General features: G+C 42.2%; 1 protein-coding gene across 1 annotated transcript in view; it reads left to right on the top strand.

The window, feature by feature from the left end:
* Positions 1-6360: 6360 nt before the first annotated feature.
* The window catches only part of tspan7b (tetraspanin 7b), an 81929-nt gene continuing 73396 nt past the window's right edge, over positions 6361-14893 (top strand). Inside the window, exon 1 of the mRNA XM_063212171.1 lies at positions 6361-6484. Within this exon, the coding sequence (XP_063068241.1) occupies positions 6404-6484 (81 nt within the window). The 5' untranslated portion in view covers positions 6361-6403. The remainder of the gene's footprint in view (positions 6485-14893) is intronic.

The following is a 14893-nucleotide window of genomic DNA, read 5'->3' as shown; positions in this document are numbered from 1 at the left end:
ACATCTGTTCTACAACCACTACTTTTAAATCCAGGTTTAAAACACATTTCTACACATTGGCCTTTGCTCCCTAGTGTCATCCCAGGTAGCAAACGTTAAGAACAGTCGGCCCGATCTTGGCGGAATGTCGGCACTGTCGGCTGAGTGTCGGCTCTGCTGGAACACTGGTTACCGTGACTCAGCCAACACTTCATAGAACACTGAAAATAACTGTCACTTCATGCAGTAACCGAGCCAACACTCAGCCGACACAGAAAATAACTGTCAGTCTCATGCAGTAACTGAGCCAACACTGAGCCGACACTGTCGGCATACGGTAATAGGACCATTATTGGGCCGCGGACAAAACCAGAATCGGGCCGACAATGGGCCAGATAAACTTTGCTACCTGGGATCCTTTTTTCTGTTTAAAAAAACCCCAAAAAATTTATATTTCTTTATCCTAGTCGAGGGACAGGCAGAATTGGTCCCCTATTATGTTATATACAAATATAAGGTGAAATTGAAGGTAAAAAAAAAAAGAAAAGAAGAAGAAAGTCCGTACATTGTTGCTTCTCCCAGTTTTGTTTTACTCAACATTTCGACCAGTCGTGACATTGCAGGTCTGGCCCAAATGCTAGCCAACATCTGGCCCGGATCCGGCCCAAACCTATTTTGCTGTCTGGGATGTCACATGGTGTCAAACCATCGCACGATCAATGTGACAGACGGACATTGCAACTCCCGCAGTTGCTTATCCCTGTTGATGCTCATCTGCATACCGCCTCCGTGAGTACGCACCCATGAACTGGTTGGCCAAGAGTTCACTCACGTGTGTGGGTCATTGTACGTTTCCAATGCGCTTTTGGAAAACGCAAAATGTCAATTATCAGGGTTTTTTTTTCAAATAAATGACCTAGATGTTTACATAGTGTATATATTTAAGTTTCCAAACAAACAAATTGCCAAGCTTAATCTTAAATCATTTGATAAATACTCTAATGAAAGCGAACGTTTGCTTGATTATTTTGTCAACAGTGTTATGGACAAATACTATGTCATTTCAAACATATATAAAAATACTACAGAGTTGAAACAACATACGTTTGAAAGTGCTTATGTCCCTTAACAATAATGTTGTCATTAATCTGTGCAACTGATATAGAAAATGTGATTGTTGAGCTTCATAAGTAGGATTTTACGATTCACTGTGATACAGACTGACACATTTTTCATTACAAATCCCTGTAACGTCTGATTTGAATTTAGTCACCGTCCTTACACAAGACTTCCCTCTCCGGAGATAATCCCTAGTGTCTGTTCATAGGATTTTTCCAACACATAAGGGATCAATAGCACAAAAACACTTTCAAAACAGTCAACCGTGTTACTCAACTGTGTTACGGTCAACAGTGCAGGGGAACAAGTCAGCATTTTTTAGGAGAAAAAACAGAGCAGACAAACCCATCCCCCTAGAACACAAATTATTTAGTTGGTTTGTCTGTCAATATGGAGATAAATTGGCAAAAACATACTCCTCCTCAACTGTCATAGCTGATGCGTGACACCATTGACGGTAACACAGCTTGACATTTCAGCCATTTTTATGGTGCTGTGCTAACTGAGGACCTCAGAAGTTACATTACCTCAGTACATAGTTTTCGTGGACACACACAAAATGGCAAATTTCATGTATAACGGAAAGCACAGTGGTCTTTCTCGACAGTTCTGTCATATTGTGATGATTACTGTGAATCAACATTTGCAATAGTCTTGGGCAAAACAAGTTTCTTTACATGCTAATATGAAGACTGAATCTGACATTTGGAAAACAGGACGGCATGAAAACGCCCAAAACCAGTATTATTCATTCTTGCTGAGGGAAATAATGCCATGACTTTCTGTATTATATTATAGATAAATGTGTGCTAATGTCCAAAACATCATTGGATGCAGGTAATACTTAAGTTAGTGGAATTGGTAAATTAAATCCATGGACTTAAAAGCGCAGCCGAATCGTAGAATGACCCGTGTATGTATGTAGGCGCCTTGTCCCACACCCCTAAGAAAGTTTGCACTGCACCCCACTTCAGCTGCTCCTCCCCTGTAGCCCACACTTCACACATGGTGTAGTAGATCATACTAGTGCGAGCTCATCGTCTCGTGCAAATTTTTGGTCGACTTTAAAAGCGCTGTGTTTACGTAATACCACCCATGTTATGACGAAAGGTTCTCGCTGACGTAATTTGCCAACATCGATCAACGACAACAAAGTCGAATACGCCTAATGTAAATGGAGCCTAAGGGTAATTTAACACAGGACCTCAGATTACATTACATTGCACTTAGCTGACGCTTTCATTTTATTCAAAGCGACTTACAGTTATTATTTTTTCAGGGTATTGGTTACAGTCCCTGGAGCAATGTGGGGTTAGGTGCCTTGCTCAAGGGCACTTCAGCCATGGATGGAGATGTAGGGAGAGGTCAGGGGGATTTGAACCTGCAACCCCTAGATTGAAAGACCAACTCTCTAACCACTAGGCCATGACTGCCCTACAGATACCTCACATATCTCCCCCCCTGGAATAGCTGCTTTGTTGGCCAACCACTTTGCATTTGCATTTCTTACTGAACTGAGGGACTACTAGCATGGGCAATAATTTGTACTACATTGGTGTACGTTAGTTGAGTAGGATAGTGTGTTGTTTATGTAGACATCAAGGAGCGAGGTAGAACGGCTATCTTTGAGCGGGACTGGCTACAAAAACTACAGCTTGCATACAAACCATAGATAGTAACGTAAACAAACGCACCCCCATTTCCGGTCGCGCGGAGTAATACTAGTCAAACCAATACAATCAATGAAGACGGACAATAATGAATATATCTTCTCTGGAAGCGTATTTTGCGGTGATTTTCGAGCCAACGTATCGCTGCCCACCTCTGACCACTCGGTGAGTTTTCAAACGAAAGTTCAATGCCATTTTATGATCGATTGCTTGAGTGCTTCATTTGAGTCAATGCAAAGGTGGGGGGGCTGCAGTCTTGAATACCCAAATGCTGCGTTCAGCACCAAATGTCAAAATTGTGACGAGAACATCTCTACTTCACCCCAGAAGTCACACAAACAGGGCTTAATGTCTAAAATAGCGAATCACCACTTTAAAGGCCCTTGTCAATGCTTGGGCCCTTAGAATTTGTAACATCTTTCCCCCCCTAGCGGCATCCATGTGTGTGTGTGTGTGTGTGTGTGTGTGTGTGTGAGAGAGAGAGAGAGAGAGAGAGAGAGAGAGAGAGAGAGAGAGAGAGAGAGAGAGAGAGAGAGAGAGAGAGAGAGAGAGAGAGAGAGAGAGAGCATTTGTGGTGGTACTCAACAAGATATGCAATTATGTGTGTGTTTTTGTGTGTATGCTTTGTATTTGTGTATTTGTGTATTTATGTAAGATGACAGACGCTTCCATTTCCTTCGGGATTAATAAAAGTACTGTACTCTACTCTTCTTGAAGTGCAAGTGAGTGCAGTGCAGTTTGTTTTGATTGGAAATTGAGTTTGCAATTAAAATGTTGCTGTGTGTGTGTGTGTGTGTGTGTGTGTGTGTGTGTGTGTGTGTGTGTGTGTGTGTGTGTGTGTGTGTGTGTGTGAGAGAGAGAGAGAGAGACAGAGAGAGAGAGAGAGAGAGAGAGAGAGAGAGAGAGAGAGAGAGAGAGAGACAGACAGACAGACAGACAGACAGACAGGCAGACAGACAGATACAGTAAATAGGCCTATACTCTGGGACCAAACAAAAAAAACTAGAAGCACTATGGGACCAAATAGCCTACTCAAGAGGATGTTAGTGGTGTTTTAACACTTTAACATTTGTTACTGGTTAGCATCTGATGTCGGGCTATGTACTGTAGGTCTATATGACATGTCTGGGTTTGGCACTGTGTTTCTATAGCAACCAGGCCAGTGGGGTCGAATTCTTCCAGGCTGACCTTAGGTCGACCGTGGTATGTCCCAAGATGATCAAACACAAGTGTCACAGCTGAGGGCTAAAGTCTCCATGCATGCCTACAAATCCAATAGATGTCCATTATTGCCATATATATATATATTTTAAGTATTTTTTTCAGGCTCTTCAGCCTTTATTGTTTTTTGTGAGACAAGATAGTGGAGGAGAGACGGGAAGTGAGCTGGGAGAGAGAGATGGGGAAGGACCGGCAAAGGACCCAGACTGGAAATCGAACCCGGGTCGGCCAAGTGGTGAACATGTGCCCTACCATATCAGCCACGGTAGGGCCTTATTGAATATTTTGAGCCAATTTTCTCTTGCTACAGTGCTGAAAGCCCTTGCAAAAAAGACAATCACCATAGACGTTAAACATCAGTCAGTTTCACAGTGTTCAAAATCAAGTGATTCACCTCTGAGTGGAGTGGTAACCTTGTTTCTTCTCAACTAATCCTTAACCCCTAATTTCTAGTAATGTAGGCCTCCTTTTGTATGGCCAAATATTTGGGGTCTTCTGGGGAGGAAGGAGGTTTGCATTAGACCTTGAATGGTTTTGTAGAATATAACCATTTCATAGATTTGTTAGTAAGTCAAGTCAAGTCAAGTCAAGAGTACTTTAAAATCTATATAACAGGGTTAGCACAGAAGTTTTAAATTGTGTTTGACCAATGTGCAGTTTAACTAAAAACATTTAAATAAGACATTGACAATAATCTCTCTCTCTCTCTCTCTCTCTCTCTCTCTCTCTCTCTCTCTCTCTCTCTCTCTCTCTCTCTCTCTCTCTCTCTCTCTCTCTCTCTCTCTCTCTCTCTCTCTCTCTCTCTCTCACTCTCTCTCTCTCTCATTCTCACACTCTCTCTCTCTCTCTCACACACACACACACACCACACACACACACACACACACACACACACACACACACACACACACACACACACACACACACACACACACACACACACACACACACACACACACACACACACACACACACACACACACACAGCAGCAGCAGAAGTACAATCAGTGGTCTTAGTAGTAAAGTGAAAAGTGTAGATCTGTATACAAGGTGCAAGAGTAAAGTGCCAGTGGCATGGTGAAGGTGGAATGGTCATCCAGTGACCTTGGAATGTTCATGTGGTTTTATTTAGTGTGTTGATGAGTCTGATGGCTTGTGGAAAAAAATCTGTTGCTCAGTCTGCTTGTGTGGGACCGCAGGTTGCGGTACCGCTTCCCTGATGGTAGAAGGGAGAACACTCTGTGTGCTGGATGAGTTGTGTCTTTGATGATGTTCATCGCCATCTTGGAACAGTGTGAAGTGCACAGTTCCTGGATGGCTGGCAGGGGGTGGTAACATGTAGGCCTATTGTTGTATGTATGCACAGTATGTATGTATTGAAAGCCCAACTGGGAATCTCCATGCATGTATTCAAAATATATTCACTTTCCCTGTGAATTTCTCTTTCAAATTTAGCAATGTTAGGGGACAAATAAATGTTTGGCTTTTGGAATATGTGGGGTTTGGATAACAAAAATATCCTTCCAAAGATTCTCAAGAGGGTTTAGGATGTAAAGATTTAATATGTAAAAGAATAAGTAGCTTATGCCTTGTTTGTAGGTCTATTTAATCGGAGTATTCCTAAACATCAGACGTACAACTCATCAAACTTACAGCACTGACCAAATTCAGTTCATTCACCTGTTATTTTACCAGTATACCTCTAAGTGTGACTAGAGAGCGTGTCTGTCACTTTCCCTTGATGGCAAAGAGCCACTAGCTCTCCCAACAGGTTTCACAATGGTTTGTAAATTTCTTGAGAAAATTTTGGAGCACCAGGATGCAAATTGTGTTGCTGACATGCGAACTGTTTTCAAAGCAACCACGTGAGCCGGTGTTTAAGAGAGAGGGTCAGTCTCTTGTCAATTGCATTTTAGTGAGGAAAGAAGTTGCAGTGGAAGAAGAGGTGCCGTAAAAACAAATCCAAACAGAGATATTTAAGATAGGATAATTAATTTGTACAGGTTAACATTTTAGTCACGCCTATGGTTGGGCCTAGGACAGGGGCAGAACAAAGAGCAAGTAGGCCTATCTGAAGGTGATTTAGAATTCCATGCACAGTCTTATATTCTTTCAGCCAATTTTACTTCATATTCAATTTGGGACAACTTTTTTTTAGTATTTGTTTAAGATTTACTTTTTAAAGAATATTAGTTAAGCAGCTGTCCATATAGGCCTATCTCACTGGCATACCAAGTCCAACAGAGGGCGTTGCTGGGAGGGAGGACTGTGTTGCTGCGCGCGCTACCATTGGCTAGAAAATCGAGAGCGACTGCGCTGTGAGAGACTGCAGCGGGTCGACTGAACGAAGCCCAGCGGAGAATCACAGCAACGCAACTCCAAGAGAAAAATTCTGCGCTTCGCTTTACTGTAGTATGGCATCAAGGAGAATGGAGACCAAACCAGTAATAACCTGCCTCAAAACGCTCCTGATCATCTATTCCTTCGTGTTTTGGGTAAGTCATCTACGCGTTACCAACATATTTTCACCTGGTGATGTTTGTAAACGAGCAATTACATGCACATGTGAGGGATTTACATCGTTTTTGGGCAAATATTTGCGTGCTGTGCGGCGCTTCTGATAGAAAACAAGTGCATGTCCATTATGGAAGCGAAGAGATGTGCGTTTTTTAGGACCCCACTTGACTAAGAACATGTGTTCCAGGCGCATTGTATTTGTTGCATATTTTGCACGTTTGTGTTATTGACAGAGGGGTCGTTGGCAATAACACGTCTGTGGCTAAGTGAATTACGTCTTTTAACGGCGGTGGTGTTGTCGCTACTATTAGCTTTACTTGCTTACAATCTGAGAAATGTAGAGTATCCTAAATTACAGACATAAATGTGCTTTGCATGACCTTCATCATGTGCGTCAGCCGGTGTTATTCGACAGCATCTTCGTTCAGATCAGACAGGTTACACTGTTCAGACAGGGACATTGCGCTCTCAAGACGACATAATAGCGGTGATGGATTTTACACTGAGAATTGCAAACTCTTGAACGACGCCGCCCAGATGCATATGTATCAGGAAAGACGTTGACTAAACCTGGCAGGGGGCATAGTGGCTGCTGAGGTGGTAGGCTACTGTAGGTGCGGCTGATGAGAGACCACAGAGGAGAATTTGGCAAACCTGCCACACCTGCATTTCATCTGGACATGCAATAGAACAGTAAACCCGTCAAAATCAAAATAAGAATGCAATGGCATTCATAGCCTACTTCCAATATTTTGTAAATAAATAAGTGGTCTGTAACATTGCAGCATTGCTGAATTTGGAGACTTTCGTATAACTTTAATAGGCCTACAGAAGAGGTTTTTATTTGAAGGTAGGCACATTAGGCTACAACGGCAATGCATTTGAAGTTTGACACATATTCAGTGCTAATTAGGCTACTCAGATCTTAAAGTGCATGAGGAAATTCAAATGTTTATCTCTCACATATGGGCGCCCATTTATGTGACCTGCAAAATTTGGTTACTGGAGACAGGGGCCCAATGAAACACTGCAATTTAGGTCCCCATTGATAATACTGTTAGTGTATTAGTGACAATTATTTCCTTGAAGGACAAGCTGGCAATGTTGGTCCTTGATTTATCTCAACTTCTCCTCTCTTGGATAAATTTCTATTCAGGTGGTTTGAGGAAAAGAAATGGTTGGCAGTAGATTATTGTGATCGTGATGACACTTTTTGTCAAACCTTTGGATGTGTGATGAGGAAAGGAGCATTGGGAGTACCATGGTGTTGCGTGCGTAAGACTGTACGTGCCAAAAGGGCAAAGCCCAATGGTCTGGCACGTGTAAGGGCCTTCATAATCTGCCTGTTAACGTCCATTACTTTTGAGAGGGGATTAAAATGGCCTCTGAGTTACTACGTGCAGATGTTGAACAGCCAGGTCTTTCTCACGGCTTATTGCAGCTTTGGTAATGGAGGGCACTAGGGGTGGGCGATATGACGATATTAAATCGTGAATCGTGATATTGAGTAAAAGATCGTCTCGAATCTGCCAAAGTGGAGAAATCGTATAGATCGTCTTGCAGTGAGGATGTTTATTATCAGTATCAGAGTGACGTTTTCTCACTTGTGTTGTTGTCTTCACTTTATTCTTTACATTATTGTATTCCAATTGTACACTTTATGACAGTATCATCAGTGTGTTAACATTTTATTAACTGCAAATTACAAATTGCAAGCATATGAAAGTTGTTTTTTGTTGTTTTTATTTTTTGGATGGAAGATCGTGATAAAAAATCGAAATCGTGATTTCATGTTAAAGAATCGTGATACAACATTTCTGTCATATCGCCCACCCCTAGAGGGCACTCAGGCTGGCTGGCTCGCCTCACCTCTTACTGGTCACCAGGCCTCGACACCCCCCAAGCCCCTGCCCTGAACTCAGAAAAATACAGTTTGACCTCAATCCTCAGACTTTCCAGAATTGAAGCGCACGTTGGCTGGCTCTAATACCACCTCCACACACTTAAATGGCATATGCCATGATGAAAATAAACCCTTTCAGTAACACTTGATATCTTGTTTTTTTTTGCTTCCTGATAATGTCACGTCAATAGGCTACTGTAAAGTATAGCAAAGAAGCCTAGCCTTGTAAGGTCATAGCAATGTTATAAAAACCCTTTTACATCTGCAGTTTTATTGAGAGGTGTTCTTTATTAGAACAACATGAATGCAAAACAGGTTTGACAGAATCTTGGTGCTGGCCGGCAGTTAACAATTATTGAAAACATTACTTGTGAATCGTTTTCTTTATTCTGGAGCTGGCAGCATTATTAGAGATTTTTTTACTTGATTTATGCACGCCGGAATGCTTCATGATTAAATAATGTGTGCTGGGCAAATGCGGCAGGCTTTCCTCCAGGACTGTCCAAAAAAAAGATGGGAAAAAAACACTTTGAACTTCCCCATAATTGGCAAAAGAATCCCATAACATAATTGATGCGGGGGTTGAAATGAAACGAAGAGAAAATAACCACATTTATCATGGCCACAATGTTATGTTACAGAAAAACAACTAAGCAGGGGAGTATGATAGCTATTATTTCCCATGCATTCCCCATGTGGCTGTGTATCTTCACAACAGGTTATTGCGTTAACGTTTGGCTACTGTTATAAACTGTTACCAGAATGGCAATGACAAAGCCATAATGTACATAATGAGGCTCTGTTAATGTTGTAGCAGTAGTATGATAATGCAGTTTGTTCAATGAATATTGAGGTGCTCCAATGGCAGAACTGTGTAATGAGTCTATCTATAGCTTGCTGTATGAATCCTGTTTGCATTTGTTGCAAATGTCTACATTGGGTAACATAGTTATACGGTAGAGTTGCATTGATACAAAAAACATAATTCTGTGACCATGCTCTTCTCTATAACTGGCTGGCTCTGGTCTGTTATAAGGTCCATGAATGATAATGTCCATGAATAATTACATACCCTTGGCTTACATCTTTTATTTTGGTTTAAAGACCATAAAGCAAAATACAATGGACAAGTAATGAGAAATCAAAGAGAACTGATTTCAACCCACATACATATTATTTAGGATTTTTTAGATTTAGCAGGAAACATTCTGTAAAATGTGGCCATCTCCTAGCATAGTCATTATTTCATTTATGGTGTGTGTGTGTGTGTACGTGTGTGTGTGTGTGTGTGTGTGTGTGTGTGTGTGTGTGTGTGTGTGTGTGTGTGTGTGTGTGTGTGTGTGTGTGTGTGTGTGTGTGTGTGTGTAGGCCTACGTGTGTGTGTGTGTGTGTGTGTGTGTGTGTGTGTGTGTGTGTGTGTGTGTGTGTGTGTGTGTGTGTGTGTGTGTGTGTGTGTGTGTGTGTGTGTGTGTGTGTGTGTGTGTGTGTTTTAAGTGCCCCTGGCCGTTGTGTCCATTAAGACACCCCTGCCTGCCTTCCTCCTCACTTTGTAAATAGATGTGTGCAGTGAGATAAGACTCAATGGATGGTGACCAGAGTAGTGATGTAGCAGCAGACAAGAGGGCTTTAGAAGGTGAAAGTGAATGGATAAGGTGCATCTGTGTACAGTGTGTGTGTGTGTGTGTGTGTGTGTGTGTGTGTGTGTGTGTGTGTGTGTGTGTGTGTGTGTGTGTGTGTGAGAGAGAGAGAGTCAGAGAGAGAGAGAGAGAGAGAGAGAGAGAGAGAGAGAGAGAGAGAGAGAGAGAGAGAGAGAGAGAGAGAGAGAGAGAGAGAGAGAGAAAGGGGGTGTTGTGGAAAGGGACACTTACTAGCACCCAAGTATAGGGTAGGTGTGAGATAAGTCATGTGCTCTTTTCCATCGCTCCCTCTTAACACAATGTAATGTTCTCTCAATGTTCTCGCAATGTTCTATATCTCTCTCTCACTCTCTCTTTCTCTCTCTCTCTCTCTCTCTCTCTCTCTCTCTCTCTCTCTCTCTCTCTCTCTTTCTTTCTCTCTGACTCTCTCTCTCTCTCACACACACACACACACACACACACACACACACACACACACACACACACACACACACACACACACACACACACACACACACACTCTCTCTCTCTCTCTCTCTCTCTCTCTCTCTCTCTCCATTGCACTCGCTCAGTGTCTAGTGGAATCTTTTCCTGCAGGCGCACCGGAAGGGATGGACAGCAGAGATAAATGGAGGCAGGATGAGAGCATGGTGCTTTTCATTCAGTGGAGAGAGAGAGAGAGAGAGAGAGAGAGAGAGAGAGAAAGAGAGAGTGAGAGAGAGAGAGAGAGAGAGAGGGGGAGAGAGAGAGAGAGAGAGAGAGAATCTCAGTACAATTGCAGGCATTTGTTTGTTTGTTTTAACACTTATTTCATTATATTATCATTACCAATGTATCTTCAACCAATGCTTTGGTAATACAAAATAATTTTTGTCATGCTAATAAGGCTTCTATGAATATGAATATATGAATATGAGAGAGAGAGAGAGAGAGAGAGAGAGAGAGAGAGAGAGAGAGAGAGAGAGAGAGAGAGAGAGAGAATGAGAGAGAGAGAGCGAGTGAGAGAGAGAGGGGAAGGGCAGGTTGTTTAAGGCCAGCCAGAGCATATGGATGTCACTCAATGGCAGGTCTCCACTTTGCTCCTAGCAGCTTCTCCGAACTGTGTGAGTCTGGAATGAACATGTGCTACATTCAGCGACATTTCCAGCGCTAAAGATAAGACCTGAGTAATATAGTCATGTCATCTCACTCCTGACTTTCTCAGAACGCGGGAGGGAGGAGAGATCGCACAGCTCAGATGCTTAAGTCATCTGTCGTCTGGTCTGACGTAGCTGCATGTCTTGTGCTGATGCGTCGCCCTTTCACTTGTTTTCACATGTATTAGCCATTAGCAGGGGCGCCGCTAAAAATGTTGGGCCCCATGAAAGATTCAAATTTTGGGCCCCCAAAAAGACAAATTATGTTATGTTATTAGCATCCTTCCAGGGGCCCTCTCAGTACTGTCGTGCCCTTAGCATCTGTAATACAATCGCGGCACCCATGAGCGTGGGTGTAACTTAATGCTCTCAAACCAAACTCATCAGATGCTTTTGAACTAAAACTTAGATGTGTTAAGATGTTTCTAGAAGGTCTCACCGTGGTAAAGCTACAGCTCAAATGGTGTCAGCAGTACTTGAGGAGAAATTCAGTTCAGATTCAAAAAGCTCTTCTCATTTTCATTTAGTCTATAAATTGTATTTTCACCAAGTAATCACAATCAAAAAGCCAATTAATTATGATCAAGTACAGCAAATCAAGCCCAAACAAAATTAGATGGAGATGATTTTTGAAGTTGGCTAAATTATAGGAATACAGCCTGTTTTTTTAAACTCACCAAAAATGCACTCATGGGTTTTGCATCTCATGGGTTTTGCACCAATGCAGTATAGTATGGGTCTGTCCATACTTTCTAGGATGACTAAATAATATTTTGTGACCAAGTCAGTCTGGCCAAGATGGCTCTCTCTTACATTTCTAATGTTCCGCTTAATAGGAGCCAGTAAAAATCGAGTATTTCCAATGGCTCGAAGAGGCGTGCTCAAGCCAAAGATGTACTAACTCTTCCATTGGCCGTGCTCCTTGGTATGTCAGAGTAAAGAGTGCTATTATTGATTGTAGCTTTGACCAGAGCAAACAGAGGCATTTGGTACACGGCACGTGAGTTAAGCCTACTTTCTGGGAAATCACAGCAGGTTGGCCAGTCTTGAAGGTCAGAAGAACTTTGTATCCCTGCACAGTGTCACCAAGCACCATTTAGATGTTTACATCACAGATAATCAAAGACTGTGTTTGTTTTTCGGTGTAGTTTGAACCCTTTTTATGTTGAGCCAAATCATGGCTGATTAGCTGCACGTGTATTGAACAGTATCGAGCCTGTTTTTAAAACACACTCTTGAGCTCTTAAGGTTTTGCATAGTTTGCACGTTTCATATTGCGAACTCGTGCCCAATTTGCATTTAGCCGCCAGCCAGAGTATATTGAACAGTATTGAGTCTCTTTTTTAAAATGTACTCTCAGTCATTAATCTAATGCGTGTTTAACCAGATAATGTTTCACCAAAATCCTTCAGGCCCTCCGGGCAGCAACACAGCTGATTGATTGGTTTGATGGCCAACCCACTATCACAGGAAGTGGTTCTGTGTCTGCCTGCGTTGCATAGCAGCCAAGACTTGTTGCTGATGGCTGCAAAGGCAAGGGACAGTGTGACTTTGGGGGGTAATCTTGTTTAGTCCAAAACCATGTAATCGATATGCGGTTGGAATGGCATGTGTCTGTAGCCAGCCTAGTGCAGGGCAGGCCAAGCCAGGCCTCGTTTGATTTCCTAATATAACTCCCCCAATGCCTCGCGATGCACAGGAACCCTGCTGCAGTCTGTGCAGGAGCTTCCGCTTAGTGAATGTATATGGATCCTTGTGTAAGCCAACAGGCAAGGGCAAGGACCAGAGAGATAGCATTGACAATCCAACTGTGCACACAGTCACTTCCTGTTAGAGCCTTATTTAGAACGGTGGAAGGATGTGCTGTCTGACAGTTCTGAAAACAGCACAAAAAAGTATTGTGTGCAATCACACATTAAAAAAATTCCTTTAATTGACTCCCCCCAAACAAAGGCCTGAGGAGGTTAATTTGTCATTTAGTCGTCGGCATAAAAGCCATTAACTTCTTTCATGCCGTTTGTTGTGATTAAAAGGTATTTATTTTAAAACTGTCTTGTTTTTTTGCAGTGGGCTGATTAGAGTTGCGTTTCAACAACTCACTGCCTCTGAATTGCTGATTACAGAGAAAAAGAGAAGAGAGAAAGTCATCAGCAGAAACTAGTGTGTAAATCAAGAGACTGCTCTAACGGAGGCTGGCAAGGCCTTGGTAGAATAAGAACTAATGAGAAGGAGCCAACAGTCAGCCTGGGGGTAGGGCTGGGTCATCTGGCAAAAAAGACCGACGATATATGGTATAATATATGGTCCCAAGTCTGATATCAATTATGATCATGATTGCTATCCTACTACTACTTCAGGTACTGATTACACATATGCAGATATTTTTTAAAAGGATTTTTTTTAAACTCGTTTACATACAACACAACATAAGGATAAATATAAAAACTCCATTGTGACAGGTGCGTTTAAGCCCTCTAACTGGGATATTTTTAAATCCAGAGCATTATCATCACATGTTTTTAATCATCATTTCTAGATGATCATGTTAACATACAGTATATATTGTGGGAAAAAAAGATCTTTCAAAAAGACATTTTTTGTCCCGTAGGCGTAGGGCAAAGGGCCAGGCGTTTTAGCACCACTTCGTCCCTATCTGCGCACGCCAATGCACAGCATATCACATCGCATCACTTTAACAAACACCAACAATCAGGATTGGAAAATCACCTAGTCCTGCTACTCAGAACTCGGAATCGTAAACCTCCCAAACTGCTGTGCACAGAAGCACAGTGGCTTCCTCGTGTCTGAGGCAACCAGACAGTCACACAGCCCCTCAGACTTGCCCTAATTTATTCACTGGCTGTGCGGAGATAACTAATGACCAGAGTGGCGCGGGGGCACAATAACACTGTGACTAGGGGGGCTCTTGTTAATGTATTCTTGCATTATCAAAGCTTTTCGTTTTCTTTTTTTGTGTGTGTGAGTGTGTTTGTTTGGTCTAATTAAGCTTGTTAGAGGCCGTTGCCTAGGCACTTTATCCTTTTCAGCGTATTGTTTGTTTCCGTGAGTCTCGGAATCCCTACTCAGCAGAATCCGACTCCAAATGATGAAGTGGAACTTTGAAAGGTCAGAAAAGGAGAAATGGAATTGAACTCAGTGACTCCTTGCAGAGATGTTGTAAAAAAGGACTATCGGCTAAATGCAGCATGCTTGTTTTTTCAGTTATGTGCAAATCTATTCACAGCACATCTTTTCACTGTAGGCTACTCGTACACTGTATGCACACTAACATCCGTAGGAGCAGAAATTATCCTTGACATCTGTGGATGTTTCCATGGAAATTGAAAACTCTGGATTTGAACCATTGCATTCTGTGAAATGTTCCTCACATGGTTCTTCGGAGCCTCAGATCATGATGTTCGATGCTGTGTCAGCTGCTGGTATCAAATACTGTTGTTCCTTCAAGCACTGAAAAAAGGTTCTTCTATGTCATTACTCTTTAGAACTAGTACAGAATGTATGGTTAGTCTCAATAGTTTCTGCTTTGCCAGAGCCTATATCAATCCCACATTGGGCCTAACAAAAGACGATTAACCCCTTTGCGCAGAGCCTCTGTTAACGTTACTGACATCAACATTGTAATGACCAAGTCTTAATCTGTTACTTAAAGCTCTCTGTAATGTCATAGTAATGTCGTTATGATGTAGTTGA

This window comes from Engraulis encrasicolus, chromosome 12, assembly GCF_034702125.1.
Source record: "Engraulis encrasicolus isolate BLACKSEA-1 chromosome 12, IST_EnEncr_1.0, whole genome shotgun sequence".
Classification (NCBI taxonomy): domain Eukaryota; kingdom Metazoa; phylum Chordata; class Actinopteri; order Clupeiformes; family Engraulidae; genus Engraulis; species Engraulis encrasicolus.
The sequence above is the reverse complement of the archived record's forward strand: the minus strand, read 5'-3'. Positions and strand labels throughout refer to the sequence as shown.